The sequence below is a fragment of the Rutilus rutilus genome, assembly GCF_951802725.1.
Source record: "Rutilus rutilus genome assembly, chromosome: 1".
NCBI lineage: Eukaryota > Metazoa > Chordata > Actinopteri > Cypriniformes > Leuciscidae > Rutilus > Rutilus rutilus.
Genome location: NC_140209.1, coordinates 49411633 through 49428745, shown reverse-complemented (window position 1 = coordinate 49428745; position 17113 = coordinate 49411633). Strand labels below are relative to the sequence as shown.

The following is a 17113-nucleotide window of genomic DNA, read 5'->3' as shown; positions in this document are numbered from 1 at the left end:
CCTATGATACAAATTAAGCATCTAAGCAAGCTAGCATGATGATATGCATTTTAAGTTGGTAGCAGCAGCAGTTAATACACCTGTTCAAAATCATATTTGATGTTTTAAAGTTGTGTATGATACAAGGAGTGTATAATTAAGCATATAAGCAAGCTAGCATAATAACATGCATTTTGCGTCAAAAATAATAACAGCAGCTGTAGAAAGACATGCCTTGGCGATATATCTGCTTGTTTGGGGGACTGTATTGTCCTATTGTCTTCCTATAGTCATGAGGATTATGTCTATTAATGCACCAGCATGTTTTACGCACTCTTGGCACCAGGCATGAGTGTTGTCTTGTATTGTGTAATTCTTCTTGTTCCTTTGTCGGGGGATCTACTCCACCAAGACCAAATACATTAATTGCTATATTCAATAATATGCTGGGCCCTTTACATTCAATTTGCAAGCAATCACATTACTGCATGCTGGCGCGGATTAATGCGTAGGCTGCAGCCTAGGGGCCCCACGTGTGCAGGGGCCTCGGATTGGCCAGATATTTTTATTTATTTATTTATTTATTTTTAATTTACTTAAGCGCGAAGGCACGGCGCCAGGATTCCAGTTTTGGATGGGCCAGACCAATTGTGGGTGGGCCTTAAATTAAAAACGTTATTCAATCACTGTTTAACCTAAAAATGACTGACTAATATACTGACTATTATCTGTGCGTATACATAATATAGATTTTAATAGCTTGATGCTCTTTAAATATTTTGTTGCATTGTTAAAGGTTTCGGTGCATAGGACGGTCCTATCTGCGATCGCTCTCCATGGTTCTGACCACAGAAGAGCGCTTTGGAATCTCCATTACGCATCATACGCATCATACCTGGGCTGCGTTTCCCGATAACGCTGTCTCTTAGCGCGCTACGAAGGCTAGTATAACTTAACTAAAGGTATACTACCACTAAAGGTATACCATTGCTAGGCGTCTTCAGGACTATCATCCACTCGCGAGGCAGAGGCGCTGGCACCCTCCTAGCAACGGCGCTGATCGCACTAGCTGCGCTAGCTGCGCTAGCATCCTGGGGTGGCAAAGACTAAGATGTGCTAGGTGATGTGGATCTCAGCTCTCTTCATCTCCTGGTTGCAGCGATGACTCCGAGACTGCACATGCGCGTTTAAGGTAGCCTACCTAAACAACGACTGTTGCAACAGGGCTGAGGGCTGGGTTGGAAAATATGTGACGTCATTATGTTTTTTTATTTTATCAATGTTGATTATGAAAGTGAGCATGCAGTGAGCATACAGCATGAGAAAGATATGATACATCATGAGATGCGCAATGTGTCTGGAGACATGGATGGGTAAAACATGATTTGACCACTTCATTGAGTTTTGTTTTGTAGAAAGTCTCTTTTTAAAAGATTTTCATTTTGTATACATTGTATCTTAATTTTGATCAATGTGTTATCAACCAATTGCCTGTATTTAATAAATAAGAAGCAAATATATAGCAGACAATGTAATAAGGCGCCGACACGATCACTTGCATTGCACGTGAACTGGAGGGTGCTGAAACTCAGCTTGTGCCTCACAGATTTGAGAAATATAGGCTATCTATTATAGAAAGCTTGAAATGTCCATTTTTAAACGAAAATATTCAAAACCAAAAGAAATAGGCTACTCTCTGATTATTTAATCCATATGAAATGTGCATTTCTCTCTGGCGTTCATGGCGAATCCGCATCATCAACTTAATCTTTGCAGCGACACAGAAAACACCAGTTTATTAATAAATAAATAAATAAATAAATAAATAAATGTATCCTTGCTATTTTAGACACATTCATAATCATTACTTTAACCGGTTCTTTGTGGCAAGATTTATGTGTGCTTTCACATAAAGAGCAGCCTAGGGGCCCCTGACCACCTTAATCCGCCCCTGACTGCATGGCACGAGCTGATCGGCCTCTGTTGATCCTGCAGTCTAGCTCAACATTTAAATAGTCTGGTTCATTGATTGCTGTAAGCTAGTCCTGCAGCATGCCATCAGTTCCTTTGAAATCCACCACCTCCCCCAGCTCCACCTGCCTAGATCTGCTACAGGATTTATGTATGCCTATTCATGCAGCAGCAGCATATCTTACATGCTCACAGCAGTGTGACTACATATCTAGCAATAATCAACAGCAGCAGAAACAGCGTAGCAGATCTAGAATGCCAAGACCAAATACATTAACATTGCCATATTCAGTAACATGCTAAAACTATTCTGAGAGTTGTCTTGATTTAAATAGTATTATTTTCTATTAAAGGGAAAGTTTAATTACATTTTTTTTAATTCTGGCATCATTTACTCACACTCATGTCATGAAAAAAGAAAAAAAGAAAGCCGTACAGGTTTTAAAACGACATGAATAAAGACCAAAAATCTCCTGGAAATGTGTTCAGTAAAGGTTCTCGAGGTCAACAGAATCCGTTTTCAGATGTACTGGTGATATGCAGCTTAACCACAAATCCCATCAGCCGGCATGACACTTTATCAATACCTCAAAAGGGAGACCATTAACACCAGAGGCCATTAAGTTGACTCGCGAAACTGATCTATGACCACGCTTCCCCAAACCTTAGCCCTTACATACCATCAAGCAAAATTGGTTTCAGATCAGTTATGGAGACTTACCTGTAAGATTTGTGGAGAGTAGGAGCAGAGCGTCGCAGGTCAGGTCAGCTGTTGCCCTGGAGATTAGTGTAATCCAGATGGTCAACACCTGCAACGGTGGTGCAAAAAAAAAAAAGGAAATTTGTGGGGGGACAACAAAAGTGTGGCATTAGCATCCATCTGGACATCTAGCAAAACACGGCATACAATGGAATAGTAAAGCAGGTCAACATCTGTCTTATGATAATGCAGGTGCGCTCGGGCACACAGTTGTGCTTCTGAAGTCAAACACTAGCTAGAATTTAAGACGTGAAACGTAACTTTCTTACTGCTGCTGGGTGATATGAACAAAACATTATCACAATATCATTTGATACCGCTATTTATCACAATAGTAATTTCACACCATTAAAGTGGAAGGAAATACATTCCACATATTTGTCAGACCTCAAAAAAATTATTTACAAGTAAAGTCTTCACAGAATAAGGTAATTTTATTTATTTATTTATAATTTAGGGCCCCATGAAATCAGTTGTATTCTTTCCAAAATTGTGTTTTCCTTTTTAAATTTAATACAAGTGTATCATTAAAATTAATGTAATTGATTAATGTAATTGTAATTTAATATAATATTAATATATAGGTGTAATATATATATATAGGTTAATAGGTAATCAAATGAAAATATGTAAATTCATTTGCATTTCTGTTTTTGTTAAATAAGGTGCTGCACAATAGAACAATATACTACAATAAACATGGAAAATATGAATTAAAATATATTGGTTGTATGATGTTCCTTAAAAATAAATTATTATTATTATTGTTGTTGTTGTTGTTGATACTGATGTATTGCCCTTCCCTAACTGTATGTTTTTCTTGCACTTTAAAAGATTACATTTCAGTCAGACTTAAAACAGTAATTCATCTTTTAAAACATCATGTAAACCTTTCAATTCCAACTGATTTCAGACCAGTTGGTTTTTTTTAAAGTCAGACTAAACCGTGACAAATATCTACTACAATGTTGAGTCTGATGTTTAATATATTTATACACAATATTTGTGACTCAGTTACTTTTTAAAGGGATAGTTCTCATTCTTCTAAACAACGTAGCACTCATTTTTTCTTCATGCTTCATTTTTCTGTTATTTCATTTATATCATACTAAAATTATTTTCAGCAATGACTTAAAAGATTTAAGATTTAATGTGCAGGAGAACAGGGCTTTCATTTCAACATTACATTCAGGAAATGAGAGGTACAATCACGGACGTGACCCTTGTGCTCAAGCTGGCTAAATGATTCCCTGTAACTGAACTAAATGCGATTTATATTTTTCAAGCAGAATCCATTAGACATATTTAACTTAACCACAGCTTTAAGACTAATGGCTCTTTGAACGGCAAGAGAGACGGAGATATTCTGCCCATGTTTGATTTGCTGTTATGAGACTGCATAAGCAGGTCGCCTCTAATTCATAGCCCTGGATACAGAGGTGTCGGGGAAAGCAAATACCCTTAACAGCATACAAAGAAAACACACACACACACACACACACACACACACACACAAAGAATAGGGATAAATGAAGTGATATCACCTTCTTAAAATAGAAAGCGACAGCAGCCCATGACTGAATCCAATACACTGCCCTTCCATTCTCAGAGGGATAAAGTTCGCAAAGGCCCCGCATGGTCACATGACCTTGAAAAACTTTCAGGTCGAGCTGGATGATCCATCCACACCCCATAATGAGACCATGAAAATTTACACCATCACCACAAACGCATTATGTCAACGGAAAGCAGCATTGTCTTGCAGAGTGAGGACTTTCAGCTTAGCACTAAAATTTTAACTAGCTGTTTAAAAATGACTGAAAGTTCCCAGTGGCATGAGGTGAACACCCTGCCTTCTGCTGTCTACTGTTCTCTGACCTCAGTCACATGAGGACAGGTTTACAGAGTTCAGTGTTGACAGCTCTAAAGACCGTCTGCAGCACATACTCAAACTAGCGAGGGATTGAGGAGGGAAAAACGGAAGAAATACAGCCCCTGGTGTATTTTATGAGCTGGCACACTAACACTCATCTCGCTGGTCGGCTGCTGGCTCACTCGACAGTAATCTTCTTGAAGCCTTGAACTGCCTTTTCCTTAGGTCCTTCCAGAAACATCCCAAACACTCTTGCAATTTTTTTCTGGCTATCCCAATCCATTTTCTGTCTCTTTCACAGACCTCATCCTGGCTCGCTTGTTCCGCAAGGGTGCTGAAGGCTGGCTTTGTGTCGAGGGACGGTTGTGCCTTCAGACTTTCCTGTCACTTGGAACAGTTTCACTTCATCACCCTCAGCCACCACCACTGTAGGGCCACTGTAGAACCCATGTACTGGACAGACAGGATTATCCATGAGGGCTTCAACCCATACTGTACACACACAACTGCTTGACAAACCGCTAGAGAGCTTCATGCTGACATGACCAGCAGGGGAGTAACTAATCAAAACTAATGATGCTACTAATTTAACTACATATTTCAGTAATAGTGTAACTTGCCCAGTAACAATCCTTCACTTTTTAAGCATTTAGAATCTGATTCATTTTAGCAATTCAGTCATTTAAGTGAAACATTTAAATGAACTCGTTCAAACAAAGGACTCACTGACTTCCTGCCAAGACGCCAGCCTAGATAAAAAATAATACTATTATATTTATTATTTTCAAAATAATATATTTAGTTAAAAGCTGCTGTTTATCCGTGTTTTTTTATTTTTTATTTTTTTTATTATTATTTATTATTTATAAAAAAATGTCTTGGTAGTTTGTAATTACTTGTGAATAAATTAAATAGATTAAAAAAGAATTGTGTAAAGGGATTAAAAAAAATAAGTCTAACACATAAACAAACAAATAAATAAAAATGTTAAAGTGTTAAAATGCATAAAATATAACAAGAAATTAAATGTAAAGCCGTGGCCAAACATTTTGGCAGTGACAAATTTTGTGTTTCGCAAAGTTTGCTGCTTCAGTTGTTGTGGTGTTGATTCACATTAATTGAAGATTATTGTGCATAGTAACCAGATGCATATTGAATAATTGCAAAAAATATATAATTGGCCAAAAAAAGATTGAAAAATTGACTTTGCATAAACATTTTTGCCAGTAAAAGCTTTTAAAACATATGAAATGCTTAGCATTGATGTCTAGCATACCATAGAAATATGCGGAAAAAATTATCTACAAATACTGAAGCAGCAAACGTTGCGAAGCACACAATTTATGTCACGGCCAATACTTTTGGCCACAGCTGTAAAGTGTTGTAAGCCCGTCTAGATCGGTCCAAAGGTGGCATCCGATAGAACGGGTGAAGGTCTATCTTTCCATGTGGCAAAGTAATTTAATTCCATTTAAGCTTTTATCTGACTCCATTTTATATCGACCTCGAATTTAGGTTAGATTGCCAATTGGTTATTGGTCAATTATATAATAGTTTAGCAATACATTTGATTGTTCTATTTAACTCTTTACTTATATTTTACCCGTTTGTATTAGGAAGGAAGCTATGTCGCTCAGAGGGCCTCACGCCTTGTTTAACGCGGGTCTCACGATCACAAGCTCACCAGCTTCGGTCACCAAACAGAGGTAATTGCCATATACCTGAGATCGGTCGCATTCACGCTTACACAATCAAAGATACTTTGGTATAGCCCCCATGACTGCATACACTTGAAATTAAAGTAACGTTTACTTCAGTAGAGGTATGGCCACTACTACAGATATAAGTCAACCAACTTTACTTGTCTTATAATAGCTTTGGATTGGTCATGCCGTGGTTTCCCACGTACACTTATCTAAAGTAACATTAAATTAAAACAGTGGTAAGACACACCCAGATTAAGGTTGGTCAAGCAGCACTTTTGCTGCCCTAAACGGAAATTCACTTCTTGTCTTTGCAAAAACGTACACTTGAATTAGTGCCAAATATTAGTCGTCACTAATCTGACACAAAACTTGCGGTAACATACGAATCCGTTTAATCTACTTGGGAAAACAATTTCAGAGTCAGTCGGAATAAAATCAAATGTAACAATTTATTATGTCAGTTAAATGTATCATGCCAATTTCATAATCAGTTCAAAGATAATAAATACAAAACATCAAATGCTCTGGAATAATGGGAGAAGATGCAAACCTGACGTTATAGACTACATGCATCACAGGCTAATTTGAGTTACAAATCGCCACGAGCCTTCTTCAGCATCTCCCTAAATACCCAGACCAAGGCAGAAACCTCATTTCAAATGTAAACATGAGTTCACAGTGGGAATTTGCATTAATCACCGTCCCAGACTTACTGGGGACAGAAGTTGATTTACATGGGGGCACACCCATAGCAGTTAACAAGATATCTCTAAACTCTACACACCTTATTACCTTTTTGGTTTACTTCTGTGGGAATGAGACCTTTGTACCAGTCGCACTGAGACATTTCAAATGATATCAAACATGTTTAATACTGTATGATAATTGTTCATATTAAACCATATAGATTTTTGGGTGAATTCAGGTAGGGATGGGTGAAGGGAATGATGTGTAAAATTGGGAGGTGATCAACTTAAATGTGATCGTGTCTCGAATGGGGATGGTAATATAGCAAGAGAGTTCAAAAGTTAATTTCCTTTGTTTTCTCAGAGAGTAGCCCTCTCTTCCAGTTCTTCCAGTTTCTCCAGTCTTTAAAGCAATAGAAACCAATACAAATAATATAATCAAAATGATTCAAAATATCAGTTATCTAAATAACCTAAACCTTTGAGAAATTGATACATCTCAAAATACACCCGTCTGCACATTACCTAATATTTTTTTAGCAAACCATGGTCAACCAGTTTCACCACACTGAGCATATCGGTTTGGCTGGCGAACTGCACCAGCTAGATGAGCACCAAATTAGCTCTAGTAATCATAAACAAGCCATAACCAGTACATTCATGTAGGCCTAATGTGATCTTTTTGGCAAGGAGAACACCAGTGTATTTTGATCTCCTTCAAAAGAACAGTGCAAAACACACATTACTTTTCATTATCAAAACACCACAGTCTCCACAGGGAGCCTCTTAGACATCTCTCTGATGCTTCTCCTAAGAGACAAGATAGAACTGAACTAATGAAAAGACATTAAGTCCAGAAATGAACTGTTGTTGTTCCAGTATATCTTCTCTACATGCTATAGGTGTGAAACTACTAAATCCCACTTCATATTTCAAACAAAGAACACTCTTTTACCTCATGGCCTTTGCCTCCCCAGCTAACAAAAATAAGCTGTCAGAACGTTTTGCTAACATTCCCATTAGGTTAGGAAAACGTTATTTCTGAATGTTTTTTAAACTTTTTTTTTTATTTATTTTTTAAATGTATTAAGAACGTTTTTTCTTGGTTAAGGTGAACGTTAAAGTAACATTCCATTCACTCATTTTGAAAATGTTATTAAACGTTATTTCTGAATGTTTTTTAATAAACGTTGAAAACGTCCAGTTTTTTTTTTAAATGTATTAAGAACGTTTTTTTCTTGGTTAATGTGAACGTTAAAGGAACATTCCATTCAATAATTTAGAAAATGTTTTGAAAACATTATTTCTGAAAGTTTTCTGAACGTTCAAAACATCCGTTTTTTTCTTGGTTTATGTGAACGTTACAGGACCATTCCATTCTATAATTTTGGAAATGTTATTTTTGAATGTTTTCTGGACATTCACATCACCCTGAAAGGATGACCCGTCCATCACCGGGCTAACATCACAAGGACGTTCCATGAATGTTGTTCTAAGAACGTTGTCACTCAACATTATGAGAAAATCAGTCAAGAACAAATAACATCACAAGGACGTTCTAAAAACTTTGATCTAAGAACGTTTTTCTCTCAACGTTACGAGAATGTATTTTAACTCTATAAACATTATAAGAACGTTCCAGAAACATTATTTCAGGAAAGTTTTTTACTAACATTTACATAACTTTTACATAATGTTAGTGAAAGTTATGGGAACCTGTTAGCTGGGTCGTTCTGTCTCTCTCAAGGAACTCTTGAGATTGACCTCGAAGGAACCCCACTTGCAGAGGTGAGAACTCCCCTATCACGCATGGTCCCGGTCCCTGAAGAATGGTGGACAAGGAAAGACTACTAATTGCCTGAGAAGAGCCAGAAATCTTTAGCAGAAACCTAGGTCATTCAAAAAGAGCAAGGATGAAAAAGCTCTGGGGCCGTATTCACAAAGCATTTTATCTTACCACTAGGAGTACTCCTAAATCGCACTAAAAGATTTTAGCTAGGAGTTTTCTCTTAAAAGTTATTCACAACGCCTTTCAGACCTACTCTTAGTAAAGAAAAATGACAACTCCTAAACTAAGAGTGAGTCTTCGTTGCTATGGATGACGTCATTACTCATGCACGAGCTTGACTGAAGAGACCACCTTGATTGGTTGATGATTGTAACGCGGGAATGATTCCAAACACCTCCCCTACGATGATGAGTGACAGGTGACAGGTCTGAGAATGCGTGCGCTACACAAGTAGTGCGAAGGACGGAAGATGATGAATAACTGAATAAATAGCCTAAATGAATAAACAGTAAGGAAAAACAAATAGCCTAGTAGCCTAATGAAACATATGGATTGATGCAATATCTTTGCAACATTATTGAATTAATCTGTCACTATATGCCTCTGCCTACGTTTGCAAAGAGAAGAACATTTTAATTTGATTCACAATGAAATGTTACAATTAGTTTACATGCAATGAGTAGCCTAGTTTTGGTGGTTGTTGGTGGCGTTATTGCATTATGCCTATAATGCAAAATTGTTCCCTCGCGATTGGAAGCTCCTGTAGCCGCCGAATACGCATTTCAAAACATCGCAACGTGAAATGCCACAAAAAGCGGTTTGTGAATAGGTCTTAGGTGGCCAGTTAGGAGCTACTTTTAGCCTTAAAATTCTTTGTGAATACGGCCCCTGATCTCTGATTATAAGACCTGAACAGATAAAATATATGCTTTTATAATTGCCTAAAACAGGGCATCTCAAAAAAATTTTTTTTTTACATATTCCACCAAAACCCTGTGAGGAAAGCTCAAGTACCCCTTCATTGACCAAAAACATGTTCATTTTAATTCATACTGGACATCATTTAGTACTATCATTAATATTACTTAAGTGGCCATTATGATGATGATTCATTTTTAAACTGTACCTTATGTTTGTTTATCATTGTTTCAAAAAACAAAATAATAATACAAAAATATAATATAATAAAATGTGGATAAAAAATAAAATAAAATATGTATCAATAATAAAATAAAATAAAATAAAATATGTATCAATAATAAAAAAAAGAAAAAAAAAAGATAAATAATAAAATAAAATAAACAAACAAATAATTAATTAATTACCGCAGACTCACCAAGTCAGATGCTTGTGCTTGTGTATCACAAGTTTGGATAGTTCTGAGAACAATAATCTTTCCCAGAAAAAGAGATAACAGCAAATTACTGATTTGATAACTAGATAACAGAGGTCACAGTCAGTTGCAAGCTTTGTGTGGTGAAATTTAATTACCAGGCATGAAATATCATCCACAGATCATATTATGACAAAAAGTATCATTCACTTTCTTTTCTTAAACACACGTGCGTACGCACGCACACACACACGCACGCACACACACACACACACACACACACACACACACACACACACACACACACACGCACACACAATAGTTAAACCTATTGACAGCACATGTCATAATTTCCCCTGGTACATCCTAAAATACAGCACTCTCTGGGGTATATGCTGTTAGATGCTTGGTTAAACCAGGAATGAGATGTGACAGAATTCCCCATGCTCTGGCACAGTATATAAACTATTTATGAGGAAATTATATATGAAAGATGGCATCTTATAGTAAATTTACCTAATGGCTCTTAACCGTTACTTTCCATCTCCCCATTGTGACTTGCAAATAGGATGTAAAGGAAATGCAATTTCAACTCCCACCCCTAGAACTGATCTGTATTCTAGCAGAACTTTATAAGACTGGCTCTTTAGAAGCCATTGTTGAGCAGCTTAGAGAAGATCAAATTCTATCCAGCATTGCCTGCATGTTTCTCCGAGGCAGGTCTATTTTGGGCAGAAAATCAAACATCTAATCCTCCTTACAGTCTGAGAGGATAAAGAAGCCACATTTTAACTAGCTATGTCCAAACTACACTGAACGATATCCACCTCTTTCCTTCTGATTCTGTCTTGCCATCTATCCCTGCTCTTTTTCTCCTCTCTCTATTTCCACCCTGTAGTTGCTCTGATACTGAAATTCTTCAGATTCAATCCGACAGACTGTAAGCAATTGGAAAGGAAAGGTCTGGCACTGAGCTGTTGTGTGTGATACGACAAAGCATTTAGCAAACAATAACCAGACTTGGTCACAAGTCTTTTATCGCTGCCACACAGAGGTGGCAGCTAATCGACTCAATCCATGTTTGCAAAAGCCAGGTCAGTGTGTGCTAGATACAGTATTTTATTCATAAAAAAGTATTACATTTACAATAAACAGTGAAACTAACAGAGGCTGTGATTTTCATGAAAGACTTGGCTAAGACTTTCATCAAAGAATCCTGAAACATTTTTGTGGTTTCCACAAAAATATTAAGCAGCACAACTTTTCAGCATTGATAAAAATAAGAAATGTTTCTTGAGCACTAAATCATATGATTTGTGAAGGATCATGTGACAATGAAGACTGGAGTAATGATGCTGAAAATTTAGCTTTGTAATCACTGGAATAAATTACATTTTAAAACATATTATTATTATGAAATCATAATTTTACAATATTACTGTTTTGCTCTATTTTTAATCAAATAAATGCAGTCTTATAAAGGTGAGCATTCTTTCAAAGACATAAAAAAAATCTTGCCCCAAACTTTTGAATGGTAGTGTGCTCTCTATATGTTTGCTCTGCGACTGCAAATGGTTAGAATGTGGCAAACAACAGAATTGGAATGGTGATGTGAAGTGCAGTTACAATACATCAGCATTCCGGGAACTCTTGAAACACCTCTTGTCCAATCAAATTAGTGGACTGAAACTAAACGTTGTACAAAATCTTAAAGGCAGGGTAGGTAGAAATGGTCTAAAAATTGTATTTTTCAAAATTGTTTAAACTTTATGTACATATCAATACATAATTAAAATGTAAGTACTCTGAAAAAGAAAGTATCAAAATCGAGTGTCTGTAGACCTCTCACGACTGTTTTAAAGACATCTCATTATTTCCATTCACTCCACCCCCTCATTTCTGTGCTTCTTCCAAAGCCACGCCCCCAAAACACATGAACGCGCGACTCCGACCGCTGAGCTAGAGGACGCATTATTTACCTGAGACAAGCGGAGGGGAAGGGGCATTTTTTTGCCTGGTTTGCCTTCACTATATGCCGGTACTGTAAATTTAGATTGCTCTTTCTCTGCCATTGTTTTGGTATTCCTAGGTTCAGTGCCTTCTTCTTCTTCTTCGATAGATTTTATTGGCAGCTTGCAAACATAGTGCATTACCGCCATCTACTGGACGGAGGTGTGATCAGGTTCCGTGCCTCTCGCACTCCTCAAATCAAACGGTCGCGCGCAAGTGGGCAGGTGCTGTGTGGCAAAAGGGTGGTTGCCATGGTTGCGAGAGAGTGACAGTCGCCTAAGCCAATCCTTTGATTCGTCCCGAATCGAAATAATGAGCTGTGTTTAATACAGATTAAACGGTCTAGAGTCACTTGATTTTTATACTCTTTTTTTCAGAGTTCTTACATTTTAATTATGTATTGATATATATAGAAAGTTTTAACAAATTTGGATCTTTAATTTTTAATAAATCCTACCTACCCTGCCTTTAATGACAAACCCTGGCACTAAGAAACTGGAGAAGCAACTGGCGAAATGTAGCCGACCGCTCTCCAGCATGCTATTGCTAAGAGGGAAATTAGCCTGGGGAAGATACTCAAAGAGCTAAGAGAATTCAGGAAGAAAAATAATGAAAAACCAGCGGACATTGAGGTTTTTAACAAAACAAACAAGAGGATTGAGGAAACTGAAGGTCATATCGCGGATGCCAAGGAACAAATACAACTGACAGGAGAGGTGCTGTCTGAACTGTTAAAACTTCAGACTCAGCTCGAGGCTAGGCTAAAAGATCAAGAGGGCAGGTCTAGACGGGATAACATTTGAATTTATGGGGCCCTATCTTGCACCCAGCGCAATTGACTTTGTACACCGATGCATGTATCATTCCTATTTTGCACCCGACGCACAGCAGACTTTTCCCTCCACAGGCGCACGTCGGTAAATTAGGGAATGAACTTGCACTCCCGGGGGCGGTTCAGCGAAAAGAGGAGGCGTGTTCCGGTGCAAACGTTCCCTGGTGCTATTTTGCAGTTCCAGAAAACAATTCCGCCACTGACCAGAAAAAAAACCTAGTCTAAAGTCAGTGGCGCGTTATTCAGATGCTATTTTGAGGGTGCATGCTTGGCCATAATGTAGCGTGTGCACAACGCGCATACACTTTGCTTCTCTACTCTACACAGACGCAGAAGTTGCCATTTTTGCCAACCATACATAATTACAAGGAAAAATATTCCACACAAGGGAAATCATTGTGGTGTCCATGAAGATGTGAAAAAATAGGCATAAATCTAGCTTACACGTTTACCCAAATTATTATACGCTTGTTTAACCGAAGCTAATTTGGGTGGGTTTCTCCCATCCCCATACAATGTCACTCTCTGTCTTTTACGGCCCTGACGAGAACGTCGGTCTCCTCGGCTGTGAACCGTTCCTGGCGTGCTCCTGGCAAATCCGCTCTTATAATAGCAATCCGCCATGGAACAAGTGCGTCTGCTTTTAAAGGGAATGTGAGATGACGCTCTGATTAGTTTATTTCATGTTACGCCCAAACCACACCTATGAGTAATGTAGCTACTTCAGACCAACCCATTTTAGATTTGCTTCGGGCGCAAGAGTAATTTATCCCGCCGGCATAACAGCGAGATCCGCCCACAAAGTTACTTGCGATTCGCGTTTTATACTTGCGTTTCAGATAGTTAAAATAGGCCCATGGAGTTCCAGAGGGCAGTGAAAATGGTTCATCAACCATTAAGTTAATTGAAGAATTTCTGAAGGATGGGCTGGGACTTGACCCATTGATGGACCTACATATTCAGAGGGCTCATAGAACTTTGGCGCCAAAACCTATGGACAGTACAAAACCCCGTTCCATTATCGCCAAATTCCTGAGCCTCAAAACAAAAGTGATTTTGGGACAGGTGTGGAGTAAAGGTGGGCTGAAATGAAATAATGCCCGATTTACATGTGACCATGACTTACCCCTCTGATGTCCTAAAGAAACTAAAGGAATATGCGCAGACAAAAATAGCGTTGAAGGAAAAGAAGATAAGGTTCCAGACTCCATGTCCCGCGAAACTCTAGGTATTCTACAAAGGTGAAACCGTGCTCTACAAATCAGTGGAGGAGGCGACAAATCTTGCAGGTTCAACACCTGGTCCCAGAAGGGAGTGGTAGGAACCTTGGGCACATAGCCAGGCCGGAGTCTGGTGAGGATTCTCTCCCCCCGCTGCTCTCCGGGCCCTCTTCAGATCCAGAGATGAAAGAAACTGCTCTTTTATTGAGAATTTGGGTTCCACTGGTTTTGAGGCCAGCAGCGGAACAAAAACAAAAGGGAGCAAAAGATTTTCCACCCTGGGGAGGGAGCGGTGTGGTCATTGTCTCCCGAAGAGCAGTCCCGTCCATCTCTGGGTCGCCCGTCCTAGGGCCGCTTGCTCTTGGCTTTGCCGCCCTTCTTGGCGGGGGCCTGGATGGGTAGGGGAGCCTGCCTGCGACTGGCTCCACGGCGCCATTTAGGTGGAGGCTGCTGCTGCGGTGCGGGAGCGAGGGCAGACGCAGAAGGCTGCCCCCGGCGACAAGCAGACTGAGGGGCCGCGGGCGATGGGGTGGAGGCAGCAGCTGACCGCTGCGGCAAGATGTGTTTGATGGCCTCAGTCTGCTTTTGTACAGCCGAGAACTGCTAGGCGATGTTCTCGACCATGTCGCCGAAAAGTTCCTTGGCCTGATGGACCTGCAGCAACACCATGGCGTGCAAGGCAGAGGCGGCTTCCCCACAGGCCTTGTAAGCCTTGTCGGTTAAGTCCGACGAGTACTTACAGGCCCGGAAAGGGAGACACGGTTCTCCGCGCCAAGGGGAGTTAGGACACAACTGCATAGCAACGGCCCGCTCCACTGGCGGAATACGCGTGTATCCTTTAGCCACCCCGCCATCAAGGGTGGTGAGGGAGGAGGACCCACCTTGACGGTTTCTGGCAGTAAAAGGTGCCGTCCACGTCCCCGTGAGCTCCTCGTGCACCTCCGGGAAGAAAGGCACTGGGGTGGGTTGCTGAGAACCAGCACGCGCCACCCCGAGATACCAATCATCCAGCCTTGAGGGCTCGGGACACGGTGGAGGGTTCCACATGAGCCCAATCCTGTTGGTGGCCCGGGAAAGCATGGCCATCATTGTCCGGGTCCGATTCGGGCATCACTGGCACACCCGAAGGAGGCAGCGGCGCCAAATCGATGTCCGCGGAGAGGTCTGACCCACCCTCCGATGCAGCGATCGACATCTGTCACGCCCGCACCAGAGTGGAGAGGTCAAAAAAAGCTCCTGGGGAGTTTGTAGAAAGCATCGAAGTGCTTGGCTCCGAAGTAAAAGAATGAAGTGCAATCACACCTTCTGCTCATTATATACCCGTGCTGCGTGGCTGAACGGCTGATGCAAATGACTGCACGCCAATGTGCATTGGCTCATTTAGTTTCACTCAAAGTAGATTGGCCTCTCTAGCGAGATTCCTATTTGTCGGTCTGACGTACGACGAGAGTGACCGACTGATAGGGAACTATTATATAGCTGCCCAATAGTTTACTGGTGCAATATGTGCAAAATATGGGCCACAGTAATTTAAAAAAATGTGAATTGCAAGATGCTCTAAAATTGGTTGTGTGCTTTTGATACAGACTTCAGCGCAAATACTCTAATCAAAACTTTTAAGAAATAGATTAAGAAAGAAGTTATATCATACTATTCTAACAAACATTTTTATTAACCTTTCAATAATTTAAGAATCGGTCCGGGTTGGGAAATAACGACTTGCATAGATACTTTAAAATAAGACACTACTTCCACTCAACAATGAACAAAAAGGGGAATTGGTAACAAAATGATTTTGTGAAGATTCTTGTCTGCATGTAAGGCTATACTACAATTAGTAAGGTAATTTTATCACTGTCCTCAAAATCGTAAATCAAAATCTACCTCCTATGTCAGAAATAAATTGGAGAAGGAAGGAAACATGATTATAGCAGAAGAGGCTTGGTTAAAAACATGTAAATCCAAATGGAAACTATACAGGCTCCCACCAATGGAGGTTATTTGCTTGGAAAAATGTAATTCAATTTTTATTTTTTTATTTCCCAGGCTTAAAAGTGCCATAGCGAAATAAGGTAAGGGTGTTGGAGATGCTGTAATTCAAAAGTAGCAAATCATCATAATATATTCTGGCCATGTCCAGTTATTCTCCTATTTTTGGAAAGATGTATATATGATTTAATTTTTTACATTGAAAGTTAAAATTCCATTTTTACATTGAAAGTTAAAATTCCATTCTTTTACATTGAAAGTTAAAATTCCAGCCACCATTGATTGCAAATCAACCCAGATTTGCACACAACTAATTATACATCCATATGGTATATATTCCTGATTTCAGCCAAAAAGGCTGTTACTCGTAAATTGCTTCAACCTACTTCACCCACTTTAGAAGACTGGAAAGCATTTGTAACTGAAATATACAAAACGGAAATCCTTACCTTTTCTATATCAAAAAGGCAAAATGGGGCTCTTTTATGGAAAACGTTGAAAGAATTGTGTGAATTCAGAGAAATGGTAATTATATAATAGACACCATCAGAGATTATTGTTGTCAATTGAACATTGTAACTGTGCAAAGTTGCTATTACAGTACACTGTACTGAACCCTGTTTGTTTGTTTTGTAATTGATTTGGGTTCTGTAAGCATTACACATTTATTATGAAATTTGTAGGGAGTCAGTAAGACTGAGTGTATCCAGTTCCTTTTACAATTTAGCATTGTATTTTTGACTCCTATATAGGAAAAGATAATAATAAAAAAGATAGTTACTGTTAATGAGAACACTATGATTTTATGACGATCAGAATAACACAGAATTGCATGCATGCAACGCTTTGTATTTTTTGCTCTACAGAGGTTCCCACATTTGTTCATTTAGCATCACTTTGCCAAAAGTGTATATAGTGTATTTGTTCTTCAGTAGTCCCTTCTTTCTACACATACTGTACATTTT

The 17113-nt window shown here is 39.1% G+C and overlaps 1 protein-coding gene across 1 annotated transcript in view; it reads right to left on the bottom strand.

Moving 5' to 3' along the window:
* The window catches only part of crhr1 (corticotropin releasing hormone receptor 1), a 159063-nt gene that overhangs the window by 107689 nt on the left and 34261 nt on the right, over positions 1 to 17113 (bottom strand). The window contains exon 2 of the mRNA XM_084420431.1: positions 2672 to 2759. Within this exon, the coding sequence (XP_084276557.1) occupies positions 2672 to 2759 (88 nt within the window). The remainder of the gene's footprint in view (positions 1 to 2671; positions 2760 to 17113) is intronic.